Source organism: Vulpes vulpes, chromosome 2 (assembly GCF_048418805.1).
Source record: "Vulpes vulpes isolate BD-2025 chromosome 2, VulVul3, whole genome shotgun sequence".
Classification (NCBI taxonomy): Eukaryota; Metazoa; Chordata; class Mammalia; order Carnivora; family Canidae; genus Vulpes; species Vulpes vulpes.
In genome coordinates, this window is record NC_132781.1 from 138274804 (window position 1) to 138292315 (window position 17512).

The following is a 17512-nucleotide window of genomic DNA, read 5'->3' on the forward strand; positions in this document are numbered from 1 at the left end:
AGGAGGGAAAGACTCCTGGAAGCGGGTGCTGAGGTTAGGAGCATGTAGTATGCTGTCACCAGTGGGTGGGTGGCGTCTAGAGAATAGGCGTGGGGGGGGAAGGGTTGGGAAGGGGGCAAGCTCTCTCTGCATCCCTGGGGACAGTCTAGGCCACCCTGCATCTGCACATGCCAAAGCGGACCCCAAGCCTGGATCTTTCATATCACCTGTGATGCTGTGGTTCTGCTTTTGCATAAGCCTCCAAGAAGGCGGCCCAAGGGGACACAAAGGCTAACTGCTATCTAAGCTCTATCTCAGGAGGAAAAAGAAGGGGAAGACGACTAGAAGGAGACTGGGTGAATGAATGATCATGGGCTTCAGCACTGGTCTGGTTGCTGAAGTTTCCCAGATGATGGTGCTCTTTCTGCTGCTTGGCTGGGAGCTGGCCCATGGCTGGCGAAGTCCAAGGCCCCCCATGTGGTCCCTGGGACTCAGAGGCCCAAGCCCACTCTCCCCTGTGCCCTGTGTCCCCTGCAGTCTGCATCCTCCCTGGAGGCCAAGAGGAGCCCGATCTCGTCCTAGAAGAGGTTGACCCCCACTGGGAGGAGGATGAGCATCAGGATGGTGGCGCCAGCCCACAGGACTCAGAGGCAGCTCCAGCTTATGAAGAGGAGAATGAAGCTGTAGAGGAGATGCCCAGGTGGGAGCCAGAGAAAGCCCCAGAAAAAATGACTGTTTGAGAAGATAACAGGTACACAGTACAGAATCCCAAAGGTACCAAAGGGCATAGAACAGGAACCAAACCTGCCTCTGCTTCTTCCTCCTCCCTCCCCCAGACATCCATCCCTCTCTCTGGGAACAGAAACTGCAGGTCTCTTTTCTGCCAGTTCGGGGAGCACCTGAGCATTTACAGGCATAGCTCCCCACCTCCTTTTTTTTTTTTTTTTTTTTTTGCACAGAAGATAGCATATCACATGCACCTACCTAGATTAAAAAATCTTAAAAAAAATAAAGTCACTGTTAGTAATTCATGCTTGGCTGAAGGGCCATCAGGATGCCAGAGCTTTGAGGGAACACCTGAGAGTCAGGCAATGTCTCCCCTTTTCCCCTTTTTCTTGCTTGTTGGGGGTTCCTGATGAGACTCCCTTATCCTCCTTCTGCCCCACACTGTTTGCAGTGTCAGGGACCTGGGTACATGGAAAAAATAGTGAAAACAACTGATTCCTATCTGAAGGTGGGATCACCTCTACCAGGAGGTCAATATCTTGTTGCTCTATTCATTCAACGAGATACTTCTCCACCTTCAGAGCTTAGAGAGATCACCCACAGCATTTTTTGTTGTTGTTTACAACGGCATAGTATTGTGTTGTATGGATGAAGAGTAGAAGTTATCTACTCTGCCCGCTATGGATGGACATTTATGATTCTGAAATTTTCTTTTTTTTAAAAGATTTTATTTATTTATTTGAGCAAGACAGTACAAGCAGGGGGAGAGTCAGAGGGAGAAGCAGGCTCCCTGCTGAGCAAGGAGCCCGAAGTGGGGCTCAATCCCAGGATCCCAGGATTATGACCCGAGCCGAAGGCAGACGCTTAACTGACTGAGCCACCTGGGTGCCCCTGAAATTCTGTTATTATAAATATTTTTCAACAAACACTCTTGCACATATGTCCTAATACATGCACGTGAGTAGGTGTGCAGGATAAGTTTCCAGAACGGGGGCTGCCCCTCCATAGGGACATCACAATCATTGTTCCCACTAGTTGTCTTGGAGATAGCCTCTTGAGCTGGGAGGTCTCAGGTCCACAGGCCTCTGACCTACGTTGTCAAGGTGGGGAAACTGAGGCCCAGAGAGGCTCAGGGGCTGGCCTAGAGTTGCCACTAGAACGGCAGGAGTTGAGTCAGGCCCCTCATGCCGTGAAGTGGCCTTGCTGCTGGAGAGAGCCTGAGGATGCTTAGGTGGGGTTCCCTAGATCAAGTCTTGGTTGAGAAGTCCAGGTCTGGTCTCAGAGGTCACAGGACATCTTCCTGAAAACGGGGACAGGAGGTGGACTTGGGGTGGTGCTGCAGGTGGGCTCACCTCCTGCTTCTGACCTCAACTCAGGAAGCTGACCTGGATTCAAGAGGAGAGAGAAGATGAGGAGGAGGATGGAGAGGAGGAGGGAGAAGATGAGGAGGAGGCAAAGTAAGGTGCTTGTGTGTTCTCCATCCTTTCCACAAGGGCGACTAAGGGAGGGGTTACAGGGAGGGGCAGTGGGGCTTCTGGGGTGCTGGAGCTCTTTCCTTGTTCTGTGCTGTGTGCTGCTGGGCACTGAGCAGAGAGGCTGGGGAAGCTGGGGGTCCCCCCACTGTGCTCATTATGATCTGGACCTCTTATTGTCCACTGCTGAAACTCTCACACACCTGTATACACGCATGAACACTAGAATGCAGCCTCCTTGGGGGTGGGGGTTTGTCCATTGTGCTCACTCCCATGTCCCTAGAGCCTAGGCACCAAATAATGCCAGCTGAGTGCATGGATGGATGGGGGAAGGGGCCCACACAGTGGGTTCGCAGCCCCTGTCATGAGCCAAACCAAAGCATAGGGCTGTGTCCCCATCCACGCTGCCCACAACGGTCCCATGGGTGCCTTTGACACTGAAGGTCTGTCCCAGATTCTGTTCTATGGCCCATTAATGGTTGATTCTCCACCCACATCCATAAAGATTTCCACAGGAACACATAGAGAAAGCAGTTAAAATAATGGTTAAAGAATGGCAGTCAGAAACCACTAAAAGTTACAATCATCAAAACTGCTGAGAGACTAGATCTTAGGTATTTCCAGCCACTAACAAGGAATGACCATCATGTGACATGGTCGAGGTGCTAATTAGCACCGCAGTGGCAATCATATTATAATATAGAAACGCACCAAATCAATGTGCCATACACCCAAAATTTACACAATGTTATGTCAAACACATTTCAATGATAAAAAAAAGACCACCAAGAGGGAGAATTTTAGCAGTGTGGGATGGACAGGACAGATGGAGATGGGGACACAGGAGGAGATGGGTAGCAGGTGGCGGGGCCCAAGTGGAGTTGGGGGTGAGGGGTTGGAGTGTAAAGTCAGGATGTGTAGACAGAGTTGGAAACCACAGGGCTGGAGGAGATGCTGGGGGAGCTGGCATGGTGAAGGAGAGGCCCAGACGCCACATCAGAGCCACGGAGATTCGAGAACCCAGAAAGGCCTGAGGAGGAGGTGCCTGTGAGGGGGGTGGGAGACGAAAGGAGTGTGGAGCCCAGGGGTTCAAAGAGGGAGTGTTTTGCTGCCTCAGAAGCAGCCCGTTGTCCAGGGGCCAGTGACAATGCAGCTGGTGGACATGGGGAGAGAGGATGCATCAGAGGTGGGGGGCCAGATTGTGAAGGCCTTGTGCTTGCTTTCCTGGGAGCACTGGGGAGCCATTGAAGGTTCGTGAGTAGGGGAGGGGGTGATCTGGCAGCTGTAGTGTGGGGATACTGAGGCAGGAAGAGCTGTGAGGAGGCTGCTATCATGGGGCAGGCCAGACGGATTTAATCCGTCCCTTGCATTAGTGCCTGTTCCCTCCATGGTGCCCCAGCCCACACCTTCCTCCCTGACCTGTGCCCCTGGCCCTGGCTCCAGACTTGGGCTCTGCTCCTCCTGGAAGAGTGACCTGAGCACGTGCGCATGGCATGGAGCTTCTGCCTCTATGTCTATGGAACAAGGGTACCAACAGCCCCTGCAGAGTAGATACAGGGCCAGCTGTGTAGCCGGTATATTAGGGTCTGGCCCGCGGTGGGTGCCCCATCAAAGGTGGTCAATGTTCTCATCCCCACTGAGGGTCACTTACCATCCCAGTCAGGAAATAGTCATACCATGAGACCAGCACAGGACTTCCGGGCTGAAGACCTGCTCAGTGGCATCTGCCTTTATTCCACTTTCCCTAGTTTGCATATAACTTTTTCATCATTGGGAGGAGACCACATAGCCACTTGCTTGCCTCCAGCGATGGGGAGCTCACGACCTCTTGAGGGACATCCATCCCATCTTTATACACCTCTGACTTATGAAATTATTTCTTCCATCAAAAATGAGCATGTTTCCCTATGGTTTCTGTAACCCAGTCCGAATTCTGCCCTCTGGGACCCCAGAGCCGGGGTGCTCTCACTTACAGGTGACAGCCCTTCTCCTGGGTGAAGGCTTAGGTGTGGCCCAGCCTTATTCATGCAGCCCCATCTGCTGTCTGCTTTTCACCTTGAAGGCCAGCGAGTTAGTGTACTCACACGCAGGCACCGACTATGCACGTGTTCTCAGTGCACAGTACACACTGGTACACGCAAGTATTGCACTATGCGTACACACCAACACATACATACAGACACACACATTGGGTTGGGCACACACCTATATGTGCAGGTATGCACACAGTTACACCCGCACATAATCCGCACACATGCACAAGCACACACACACACACTCACCTATGTGTCCACACACACGTGCACACGCAGGCACGCAGATGCACACTTGCACGCTCTGCCCTGCGCTCATGCACATAAGCCACACACATGTGCACACGCAGGCACGCAGATGCACACTTGCACGCTCTGCCCTGTGCTCATGCTCATGCACATAAGCCTGTGTTTATAGTTACCCACAAACACTGCAGACACATATGTAATCACACACATTTACCCAGAGTTTCAAACTTGGGGAACTTTAGGGCCCGGGGCCCTGGATGGAGACGAGAGTGCAAGTGATCCCAGGGCCAGGGCCAGAGGGTGTCAGGTGTGGGCAAGCGGCTGGGGCTGTCCTGGCTGGGGGAGGATGCTCTCTCCAGCTTTGCAGAGGCACAGGGGTTACTGATGACGCGCGCAGGCCCTGGTAACAGGCAGACAGTCGCCTAGCGACCTGGTCTCTGCCGGCAACAGCTCGGCTCTTCCTAGCAACCGCAGTCTTTTGGTCCCCACCTAGTCTCCCTGGGGGCATTTCGGCAGAGTTCCCTGCACCCCCCCCTCAATCTGATTAGAAGCAGGAAGGATCAGTGGCTCATCCGCCACCCGAGCCACACTGGCTCCAGCGTTGGCCTGGCAGGCCTGGGGCTGTGCCGGGGCTCCCCCAGCTGTCTACCTGTGTGCACTCGACCCGGGGCTCGGGATGAATGTCACCGCCCCCAGCTGAACTCCTGCATCATGGGCCCTCTTGTCGGCAAAGACAGCGAGACCCAAGTAGGTGGCTACTTCTTCCTAGGGGTTCCCCTTCTTCCTTTCAGGGTTGGGGTGCCTGGTGAGGAGTGTGCTGAAGACCTTGGCTTAGGGGCATAGCCTGCCAGGTGCTGCTGGGGAAGAGGAGCAGGGGTGGCCAGCATTGGCTTCTCCCTGCACCTCTACCTTCGATAGCCAGCTGGGGAGCCCCTCTGGATGCCCACCTCAGCCAGTTTGTCTGATTCTCTGCTTGGAAATTGCTAGGATTGGGGAGGTTTCTAGAAGTTGATGGCCTACTGCTTCTGGGCCAGGCAAGGAGGGGGCCTGGGCCCATTGTGGGCCAGGGGCAATGTGACTTTGGGTACATAGCTCCCAAAACAGCCCCTGGAGGTGCTGACAGGGCCACAGTAGGGCTTGTTAGGTGTCTTGATAGCTGGAGATGTTTGTGCAAGATGTTTCCAATCCACGTGGGTGACTCATAACCCTGCAGGATGCTACCTCCCCTACGATTAGTAATAATAACGATGAAAACAATCACGACAACAGCTGCCATCTGAGTAACACTTGGTGTCCATGCCAGACTCTGGGCACTGATTATTCATCCCATTTCACAGAGGACGGAACTGGGGCTCACAGTCCTCTCCATGTCCAAGGGGTGCACTGCCAGCAAGTGCAGAGCTGGGACCATAGCAAACAGTTGGTTTGCTTGGCCAACACACAAGGAAATTGCTTATCAGTGTTGAGAGATGGGGGATGAAGAATGACACCAGGCATGGGAAGTCTTTTTTGACTTTTTCATGAGATTCTCACTGGCCCTTCTGACCTTACTCAAATAAGTCAGGCTGGACAGGCTGAGTAAGTCCTACTCGTTTGACAGATGGGCAAACAGAGGCAGACGGAGGCCATCCAGTGATTTCCTGGCCTGATTCTGGAATGAGCAACACCCCAGGCAGCCCTTGACTGGACCGTGAATGCTCGTGTCCTGGGCCTTTCTGCTTGGAGAACTGGGCAGGGCATAGTTCCCACAATGCTTTTAGGGGCCTTCAAGCACATTTTAATTTCTTTTGACATCAGACCCCAATATGAACTTTTCAGTGGAAGAGAATGTTCAAATATATAATGGTAACATATAGATCTTCATATAAATGTAATCACAAAATAGAATTTTTCTTTTTAAGGACAAAGGGGCCCACGAGAGCTAAAGTGCCCAGGCCCCAGGAAAGTCATCAGGTGCTTTTGCTTTTGTGATTTGAATCTCTTTAAGAAAATCTGTCTCTTCCTGGGCAGGGTGGGGAGTATGACCCTGATAGCTGAGGCCCCTTACAATGGAAATAGTTATGTGCTGATGAAGGGAAATGAAGTGAGTTAGGTGATCGGATCCTCAGGACAGACACTTGCCTCACTCCTCCATGTCACACGGGGCCGTGTAGACGCTCAGAGGCAGGCAGCCAAGTATTGAGGACATGGCCTTGGGGTCAGAGGTGCCTGTGTTTTATCCAGGCTTGCCTTGTGCCAGCTGTGTGACCGTGGATGGGCCATCTGCCCTCTCTGTGCCTTCCATTGCTGAGCTGGAATGGGACCAGTCACAGCCCCAGCCTCTCAGGGTGGTTTGGGTGAGAATGCAGGGAGCCAGAGCCCATGGGGACTGCTGTGGCGATGTGATCACTGATTGATTCCTGCCCCCAGGCTACTGGCTGCAAACAGACTGGGGTTGCAATTCTGTCCCCACCCGCTCACCCACCTCGGGAGAACTGAGGCTCAGCCCTCTGGGCAGCAGATGGTGAACCCGGGTTTTCCGGATGGCAGACATTACAGAGCACCCTCTGTGAGCCCTTGCTGACAGAGGTCTGTGAGGTAGGGTGAGCCACTAGAAACCAGGATCTGATTCTAACTACAAAAGTCCCATTGGCGCCTGGTTCTGAGTCACCACTTCAACCCAGAGGCTGTGCACGGGCATCGAAAGGCCCAATTTAGCCCATAGACAGGCTCTTTTGTTTATCTACATATTACCATGAGTATACTAATTTGGATTAATTATCAGCAACTAAAGATTGGAGATCCCACCTTCGAAACATGTAGTTCAGGCTCCTCTTGAAAATCGGAAGATTTTTCAAGCCAAGTGGGATTGCTGACTCGGATGGGTACACGTTCTCTGCACCCCTGGTCCCCGTCAGCCTGGGCCAGGGACCCCTGAAAGCTTCAGCGGCCGAAGTGTAGCTCTGATCTCATGCCTGGAAAGAAGTAGGGCTTGCATTCAAGGTTTGTGTGGTGTCCAACAATGTGATTTTGGGCAGGTTAGATCACCTCCCTGGGCCTCACTTTCCTCATATTCCCTGCTTGCCTGCATCACCAACATCACCTGGAGACCTGCAGAGGGGAAATGCTGGGAGTATATTTTGAACACTATACAGTGCCATTGGTCCCACCCCCAGAGGACAGTTTCTCAAATCATCCACCACATTTTTCTTTGCACATGCTGTTCCCTCTTCCTGGACACCCTTCCTTACCCATTCCTCATGATCAACTCATTGTTCCTGAGATCCAGCTCCGAGGCCACCTCCTCTGGGCAGGCCTCCTTCCTAGGCACAATTGTGGTCTGCTTGGCCTGTGCAGGGATCCTCGTGAGGGTGAGGACCTATTTGTGGGCATCTTGGTGCACCAGCTCCCAACACAGTGGCTGGCTCTCAGCAGGGCTCAGGAAATGTCTAATGTCCCTAACGCTAGCCCTTTCCTCCTCCCCCGTGGGGTCACAGTGTCCTGCTGGATAGCTGTCTGGAGGCGCAGGCTGGCGAGGACCTGACTGGAGTAGACAGAAGCCAGCCCCAGAGGGCCTCCCAGCAGGTACGGAGCGGCACCGGGCCTGGTACCGACCACCTCTGAGGCCTGGGTGGGCGTCAGCAGAAGTGGCTGCAGCTTTGTCTACTTTGTTTACAGGGGGATTTTCAGCTGGTGAGATGCTGACTGGACAGAGGGAACCAGGGTGGTGGCTACAGCAGGGCCTTGCTAATTATACCAAGGGTCCTGTGGTACCAGGGGGGGCCTGGGATGACACGGCCATGGTGGGGAACAGTGGTCCTGCATGCCGGTCCTCATGTGTCTGAGTGACTCTGGACGAGTCGCCTCCCCACTCTGAGGCTCAGTGTCGCCTCCCCACTCTGAGCCTCAGTGGCCACCTTTGTAAAACGGAGCTAAGGACCCCTCTCTAGGGCGTCACGTGCAGTCATACACTGTGAAGTGTAGTGCCCGGGGGGAGACTGTGGTGGCTGCTTTAGCCGCTCGAGGCCCGCATGCACAGGGCTGTGTGAGAAGACCTCCCTCCTCATCTGCGCCAACTCCAGGCACTGGGGCCCAGGGCTCCCGTGTGCCCTCCCCTCTCCAGGGTGGAGGTTGCCTCCCTGGATGCCCCAGCAGGTGGGGTGGCAGGGCCTGACCCGTGAGGCAGAGCTAGGAGTGGAATCGGGGCCCCTGAGGATTCTAACAGGGTCTGGGCTGGCCTGGGGCTAGGAGGAGGCTTGGAGGTCTCAGCTTCTGTTTCCCCTTCATTGTCTGCAGGAGCTGCAGGAGGAGGCCGTGACCACCAGCCCAGAAGGTAGGTGTGCCCTGGGGTCGGGGGGAACACGGAATGTTACAGATGTTTTCAGGCCAGGGGGCAGCCTAGGCACAAGGGCACGCACCCCCTCTCCCTCCATCTCTGCCGTCCCTACGCCTGTCCCATCCTTGGGCAAAGCCCATCCTCTGCGTCTTGGGGCCACATTATTGAGCTTCGTGATGTATTTCAAAGGCCCCAGGAGAATCACTGAAGGCTCCCGGGACTCCAGCAGGCCTGCGGAAACCCCACTCCCGGTCAGCCCCTCCAGCCCCCCGCCTCACTGGGAACGCCGTTCTCTGGACCACCAGCTAGAGAGGGATTGGCTGAAATGTAGCCTCTCTGAGTGAAAGTCGGGACCCCAGCTTGCAAAGGGCCCGGCCTAGACTCCACGTGTCATGATGACACTGGCATCTGTCATGACAGATTACTTACTGCTTAGTACTGCTCAGTGTTACTGCTCAGATCCCCAGGCCACGCCCAGCACATGCACTTTGCTGTTATTTACCGCCCTCACCCCCAAACCCGAGAACTCCAGGGAGGTGCGGCAGAGTCCAGGGGAGCCGAGGATAGCTAGGCTGGGGAGCCCGAGACAGATGGACATGAGCCCTGGCCTTACAAGCCTCCGGGTCCCTCGAGCCGCCAGTGCTCTAGCCACACTGTGAGGCAGACAGACCATTAGAGGATGTGGCTGAGCGGTCAAGGGCACAGACCTGCACGTCACTGTTGGCTCCTCCCTCCCGTGGCTGTGTGACCTGGAGCCGGGTGTGTGACCTCTCCTAACTGTGGCTCCCCACAAGGAAGACAGGGCAATAGTAGTACCCGCCTCCTAAGGCAGGTGGGCAGGACGGGGGGATAGTGTGTTGCAGGTACCCAACCCTGTGTGGCGCTGAGGCAGGAGGCCACATGGGGACCACGAGGCCTGTGTCCCAGCCAGCCAAAGACTGACCTGGGACTGGACGCAGGTGTCCTGACCCCAGGCATCCTGAGCTTGCTCCCCACCTGATCTCTGAAAAGCACCTTCTATTGACTTGAACATGTTATCGGTAAGAAACCTACTAAGTCTGAACCCCACACAGATGAATAAGACCAGGGTTGCCCTGCTGCAGACTCAGGTTCTGAGGGCCTTGTTCTGCCTCCTTCTCCGGGTCATCTGGAAGCAGGTGGCCTGGGAACCACGCTCAGAAACAAAGGCAGTGCCATTTGTCTGCTGCTCCTCAAAAGTGTGGACCTGGAACCAGCAGCTTTGGTGTTACCTGGGAGCTGGTTGGAAATACAGAATCCCAGGCCCCACCCCAGATCTGCTGAACCAGAATTGCATTATAACCAGATCCCTGGTGGTTTTTTGCACAATAGTGTTTGAGAGGCAATGGCCTCGAGCCCTGGTTCTCAAACATGTCTGCGCACCAAAATCATTTGGGGAGATTTTAAAAATCAGACATTTCTGAGTGTCCCCAGGTGATTCCGATGTAAAGCCTACAGAACATTCCTGCTTCTGGGTGGAAGAGAAATTCATTCAGCTCCAGGGTTTCTTTGGAATGGAACATCCTACCTGGTTGAGAATGCTTCAGTCCAGGATATGTGGGTTCTTTGATTCTAACATTTTCTGTCTGAGTTGGAAAATGCCACCAGTGGTTGGTTAACAGAGAGAGCACAAAAAGTTGGGGGGCCCGGTGCTGTCCCTCAGAGCTGTCAAGTAGACCAGCCACATGACATGACTTGATGACGCTTCTGACGTTGACTCCAGGGACACAGACGATGTTCCAGGCTTTGGGTGCAGCTGCTACAAGTGCAGGAGGGTACTGGCTGACCCACGTTGGCGCTGGTGGGCAGGAGCCTACCTGCCCTGCCTCCCCCAACCCTTGTTCCTGGTTGCAGTCCCCAGGGTCCCACCTCCACCTGAGCACCCCGGCCCCAGCACCATGACCAAACCAGGCCAGGACGTGGAGCTCAATCACCTGGTCCAGGACCAGCCACCCGGCCAGGTGGCTCCAGGGCTTGCTCCCCCAGCCCTGGTGGAGCACCTCCCCAATGTGCCCAGCTACCACCCCCCAATCACCCGCATCCCTGTCCTCATCTCCCGGAGGACGGCCTTGTCCAACTCCAACTTCGCCAAGGAGACCAGGAGTTCCATCCGTCGCCTAGGTAGTGTGATCTCATGCACCTAGCATGCTTGTGCCTCAGTGTGCTTCTGCATGGCTCGGGCTGTTCCCTGCATGGGTGCCGTGGCAAGGTATAGGATTGCCAGTTGAATTCATGGAAAACCACCCCCTCCTCTGTTGACCAATGCCTTCATCTTGCTTTGTGGTGACTTAAGAAGTATTAGTCCCCTTATCTCTGTGCCTCAAATCCCACAATTAGCAGTTAAGTTCTTTGGGTTAAACATTGCATTCTGCAGATCATCTTTTTTTTTTTTTTTTTTTTTTTTTTTACAGATAGTCAATCACACCCCAGTTTAAACAAATTACTAAGCTCTCTAGGCCAAGAAACTTGGGTGGGGGAAGAAAATAAATTGAGGGGATTGGGGCAAAAGAGGAAGGTGGGGACCCATTTCAGACAGAGTCTTACTGACCTTGATGATTTTCTGGGAGCTGGACTTTCTAAGAATTGTTGATACCGCCCAGAAAATTCCATTTCAGGAAAGGAGAGGCCCCCAGGTGTCTGCAGGCAGACCAGGAGTAGAAGCATCCTGGGGGCCAGCGAAGGAGGGCTGTTTGGATCTGTTTAATTGTAACAAGGTCCCTGCAACAGCCTTTGGGCTCCTGCTGCTTGCTTCTTGGTGACCAAGTGCTCAGGAAAATCCTGGAGCCTCTGGACTAATCCCTATCACTCTGCTTTAACTGGAGCCAGACCTGCCCACTTTCCCTTTTAATTGACTTATTTTTGAGTGATAGTGTGCAAGGTTGCCTGTGAGGTCAGTAGGCAGGTAGAACTGAACATTTCCTGAGAATAGATCCAGTTCTGTCTTTTTTTCCTGGCTCGTGGTGGGCATAGGATGGGGATGAGGTGGCACGGGGATTGGCCCACCAGGCTCAGTCTTCTGGGCAAGCCCTACATCTACTCACTCCAGAGCATCTTCCAATTTCTACCCCCACGGATCCCTTCTCAATTTATGCTACATTCTGTACTGGTTCTACATTTATTTGCTTGGTATTTTTATTTCGGTAGATTCATTTTTTAAATTTCGTTAAGTTTATTTAATCAGGAACTTTTACAATACTATTCCAGTAAGAAACCAACATCATGTGCCATAAATAGAAGGCATACATCGAAATAACAAATAAGAAAACAAAGTCATGCTAATTGTTCTAGCCAAGTGCAATGACCTGCTGAAGGCTCCCAGGGGAGCCCTGCTCTCTTAGCCACGAAGAGGAATTAGGATGTGTCCGAGAGGCATCAAGGCTATGGTAGCACCACGCTGAGACTTCTCTGTGCGCGTTCAGGGTCTAGAGAGAATGGGAATGGGAGGAATGTTCTCATTCTATGTTTCCTTTGCCTCATCTGTGTCATCTTAAATCATCTTGTGTCTTCCCTGGTCCCTGGGAGCCCCACACTTGGGGAAATAGTCCCACTGTCACGTTGGGACAGTGGACTGATCCAGCTGTGGGGGTACGACCAGAGATGATTTGAGATGTTGAGGATAAGGTGTGGCAGCACGTAGTAAGATTATCCCTATTTCAGGGATGCTGCTTGGCACACAGTGAGGCTTTGTTTAAACAGAGGCCTCTATGTGTGCTGGTCACCTGCCTCGGGATGGAGGAAGAGGCTCAGAGCCAGGCTGCCTGAGTCCAAATCCTGGCTCTGCAGCCAGGTCCTTAACTTTTCTGTGCTTCAGTTTATCCACAAAACAGGGACCATGATAACAGCAGCCTTCTAGAAGGGCTGGGAAGGGGGAAAGAATTAATATATGTAAAGCACATAGAATTTAGTAAAATAAATGCCTGGCAGGCACATCGGAAGTGCTTCACAGTAAATATGAACTATTCTCTAAACTAATTTAATCATGCCATATTATTCTTTCTTTTTTTTTTCCACAATATTATTCTCATTCTATAAAAATAAAATACCAGGCTTAGGGGTTTTTCTCCTTTCCTGGGGGTGATGGAGGTTGCAGAGCCTTGCTCAGCAAGACTGCCCCCCACCTCCCAGGCTCCCGGAGACGGCCTCACAGAGGGGCTACGCCGGGAAGTCTGGGGCCCTGAGCATTTTGGACAGGCTGCCCTGGGTCCGGCTGCTGCCCCAGCCCGCTCCACCCCCCACCCGCCCCCAGCTCACCCAGCCGGGAAGCAGGCCCAGGTACCTGTACCTCACTCCCTCTCCTGCTTTCTACAGCCCAGGGTATCTCTTGTTAGTCCGGCAAAACTTCCTCCTTAAATCTTTAGAAACATCTCCACCCCCACTCATCCTCTTCCTCTGAGGGCTGAAGGCTTAGTAGAACAGATGCTAAAAGGCCTTGCTTAGATCCCTCCGTCAAAGTCCACAAAGCTGGCTTTTCTCATGGTGGCCATTTCAAACGAAAATTTTGTCTCCGAGGGTTTCAAAATGCTCCCTCTCCCCATTTTGGTAGTATGTGCCCTCCTAGCTGGTACTGGGCTTGCGCCTGGCTGCTAGCCAGTGGTCCCACCCAGGTGTGGCTGGGAGACACCCCCCCCCCCGCCCGGCCTGCTCTGGCCCCCTCAGCATCCTCCGAACTTCACCTCAGGCAGGGGTGCCCACAGCCCTCGGGGTGGGCGATGAAGCCTGAGGCAGGGCCACCCCCTGCCTTCCCAGGGAGGCCCCAGTTCTTGGGATGTGGGACACGGCACCAGACCTGTCAGAGGTCAGGAGGGAGGAATTGGGCTGATGAGTTCCAGGGGCTTCTGGCACACCCAAAAACAAGGAGATACCAAAACAGATTCCCAAACAGGGGTGACACATCGACCGGGACAAGCTGCTATCTTGAATTGCAAGAAAATTCCCAATGTCTCCACGTGAGGCCCTTCAGGAGTATGAGGCCATGTGCCTTTATCATCCCTACGTTGGGATGGGGAAACTGAGGCCCAGAGAGGGGAAGCAGCTGAGGCTGTGTGAGGCCAGGCCCTGGGACTTGGGCTCTCCCAGCCTCTCCCTGACCTTTCTGGGTGCTGCCGCCCAGCACCCCCACCCCACTCCCACCAAGCCCCAGGTCCTTGATGCTTCTCTGGGCCTGGGGAAACCAGCCTGAGCTTGGGAGAGCTAGACTCCAGGCAGTGCTCAGGAGCTTCTGTGCTTCTATGGTGTGGTGGCTCCTTTTGCAGTTCCTGGGCCGGTGTCTGGGGTGGCCAGGCCCTCAGAGGCCCCCGGAGCTCTATGTTCTTGCACTCTCTGCATGGAGCTCTCCTGTGGGCCCCACTGGGGGGTGAGGCTGCCAGAGGCCCCTCCAAACATGCTTTCTGTGGCTTTACTCAAGAACAGAGCAAGGCCCTTGGGACCCGGCTTCTCTCTGTCTCTCTTTTTCTGACTGTCCTCTCCTGCCTCTCTCCAAGTGCCTGCTACAAAAGAGCACCCGGAAGTGCAGGTGGAAGATGTTGATGCGGACAGCCATCCCCTGATCGTGGAAAATACCCCCTCACCTGAGCTGCCACCACCTTCTCCTGCCAAAGCCGACACCCTCACTGTCCCAGGATCTGCCGCAGGAACAGAAAGGTCACCTTTTACGCTTCCCTTGGGCTTTTCAGTCACTCAGTGCTTTGGTGTCAGGACTGGGACTATGGCCCTACTCCCTGGTCCTAAATCCTGGTTTAGGACTCTATAAAGGATTCTCCAAGGAAGTCCTGTCCCAAGTATAGAAGGGGATAATAAATGTGATAAGGCTAATCTCCACTCCCTCATTTTATTATGAAAACAATGGAATGGAGATATCAAAAAACACTAGAAAAATAAGCATCCTCATCCCACCACACTAGATAGTGATTTCATTTTACTGCCTTCTCTTCTGTATCTGGTCTATGGGCCCTTGCTTGTGTGTGGTTTTAACTGGAGGAGTGATTTGGGTCACATCTCATCCAAGATCACATCTGACATTCCTGCAGTTCCATGTGCCAGAATAAACTTCATAAATATATTCTCACTGGGCACTCTCCATAATGGAGCTAAGAACATCTCTTTGGGTTTCTTCTCTCTGTCCTTGGGCTCCTTTCTCAAAAGTGGAGCTCCTGGTCAAGGCTGTACACGTTTTTATGCCTCTTGATATAAATTTGTTGTATGATTAGAGTTGGTTTTGGACAACCTGAGCCAGGTAACAGAGGTCTTGCATACAGCTGTAGATAAACTGTGAAGTGCTTTGCAGTACTTTGTGAATAACTGTATTTAAACTGCAGGGAGTGCCAGCTGCTTCTCCTTTAGTGGTTGGATTGGGAGATAGCTTCCTTTTCTTGATTAGTCTTTACTCTCCTCTAAGGGGCCTTGAGTACTTTCTCAGCCAAGGTAAAAAGCTTGCTGTAACAGAGATGGCTAGATGTGACCAACTGAGGGCTCTCTGATTTTAATGTAAAGAAAAGAGTTGTAATCTCATCTAGCCTTGGATCACAGCCCACTGTCCTGTCAGTCTTCTTGTTTCATTCTTTGAACTATACACAAAACACACATAACAGGAAATGGAGCCAACACTGTTGCAGACATCTGGTCTACCTCTCTCTGCTCTCATCATACAGGCTGGGTTGGGGGTAGATATCTGGGCACAGCGAGGGGAGTAGGCTCATCTGAGGATAAAATCCAAGCCCTCTGCCTTCTGTTTATGGGCTAGGCCTGGGAGTCTCCTCTTGTCCTTAGCACTCACTCACTCACTCACTCACTCATTCATTCACAAACATTTATTGAACATCTTTATATATCAGGCTCTGCTCTGGGGTGCTGGGGATGCATCAAGGAGGAGCCTGACAGGGGTCTGCTGTCACAGAGCTGATGTTCTAGGGGGGCTGGGATAGACTATGAACAGACAAGACTGCTCCAGAGAGCACTAAGTTGAACATGACTCTGAGAAACCAGGAGAACCTCTCTTGAGCCTCTGCCTGAGCATGGCCCTGAGAAGGGAAAATTCTGATACCTGACTTGAGAGGTCAGTGGTGCCTATGTCAGAGATGGAAGGAGCATTGTGGGCAATTGATAGGCACTAAAACGCCACAGGAACCACAGAGGCTGATGGAGGGGCACACAGGCAAGGCCATGCCTCATAGCTTAAAGCCTGGTTTTGGGGTGAATCCCAGCTCATCACTCACTGATGTGAGGCTCAAGGCAAGCAGTTAACATTCCTGGTCTTCCTGGTCTTCCTGTAAGATGGGGATAAACACACCACCAGTTACTAGATTGCTGGAAGAATTCAATGAGTTAATTCATGCCAGGTGCTTAGTATAGGGCTTGGGGGAGCCTAGCTGCTGACTCAATTCCACACTCTGGGGTCTCGGGCAGCATGTGCTCTCCTGGCTCAGGAGAGAACACCAGGCTGGGTGCAAGAGTACCAAGTTTGGGTCCCCCCTGTGCAAACTCTGGCCTCAGTGCCCTCGAATGTGAATTTTATTTAGAGTTGAAAGAAGTGAACCCATGAGTGCTGCCTTCCTTGGGGAGGTAGCAGAGGGCAAATGGATAGTTCCAGAGTTTCTAGAATAAAGGCAAGTGCTGCACATCCCCGCAGGCTGTATCCTTCTAAAATGTCTGGGATCCTGAGTCCTGGTGGTTGGGGATGGGAAGAAAGACAGGTGGGTTTGAACCCAGACACCATCAGCCAGGACTCCAATGGCTCCAAGTGCAGTTGCCATAGACATGGCCCAAATGACAGGGGACCCTGGGGAGGCTTGGTGTTCCTTCCTCAGACAGGGAGCCTGGAAGAGGTGCGCTGGGGATGCATTCCCTATAGACTGGGAGGGGACGCAGGCCCTGTAGACTGGGAGGGGACGCAGCCCCTGTAGACTGGGAGGGGACGTGGACCCTGTAGACTGGGAGGGGACACAAGCCCTGTAGACTGGGAGGGGACACAGCTCCTATAGATTGGGAGGGGATGAGGGACGCAGCTCCTATAGATTGGGAGGGGACGCAGGCCCTGTAGACTGGGAGGGGACGCAGGCTGTGTAGACTGGGAGGGGAGGCAGAAGAACATTTAAGCTGAGGTCCCAGTGAGTCCTAAGTAACTCATTCTACCCCCTGCCCCATTCCCCCTGCCCAGGGTTCAGCTCTAGGTTATCTGCAGGCGTCAAAGTCGGTTCATTTCCCTGAGGCCCCTGCCCTTGCTGAAGGCCTCTTCTATGTCTGTGTCCTTGCAGGAAGAGGCTGCCCTCCCAAGATGATGAGGCTGAAGAGCTCAGGGCACTGTCACCAGCTGAGTCCCCCATGGTCGCCTGGTCAGACCCATCCAGCCCACAAGGCACTGAGTGAGTGGGGATCACCTCCAGGGTCTCAGAGGTTGGAAGTATGGATAGGGATGAGCAGGCAAGGGGAGGTGAATGGGGTGGCAGAGAGCACAGAACCCTGTACCATGAATTTGCAGCACCATCTGAGCCGTAAGACAGGGCTCTGTCTCCTGTCCAGGCTGCTTTTGGCTGGCCTAGGAGTTCTGTAAAGTCTGCAGAATAGGGACGCCTGGGTGGCTCAGTGGTTGAGCATCTGCCTTTGGCTCAGGGCATGATCCCGGGGTCCTGAGATCGAGTCCCACATCGTTCTCCCTGCATGGTTCCTGCTTCTCCCTCTGCCTGTGTCTCTGCCTCTCTCTGTGTCTCTCATGAGTAAATAAATAA

The 17512-nt window shown here is 53.2% G+C and overlaps 1 protein-coding gene across 1 annotated transcript in view; it reads left to right on the forward strand.

Annotated features, from left to right (window-relative positions):
- CNGB1 (cyclic nucleotide gated channel subunit beta 1) overlaps window positions 1-17512 on the forward strand; it is a 62623-nt gene that overhangs the window by 14326 nt on the left and 30785 nt on the right. Inside the window, exons 12-17 of the mRNA XM_072745281.1 lie at window positions 517-679; window positions 2082-2162; window positions 7936-8023; window positions 8735-8771; window positions 14273-14432; window positions 17042-17149. Coding sequence (XP_072601382.1) covers window positions 517-679; window positions 2082-2162; window positions 7936-8023; window positions 8735-8771; window positions 14273-14432; window positions 17042-17149 — 637 coding nt within the window. The remainder of the gene's footprint in view (window positions 1-516; window positions 680-2081; window positions 2163-7935; window positions 8024-8734; window positions 8772-14272; window positions 14433-17041; window positions 17150-17512) is intronic.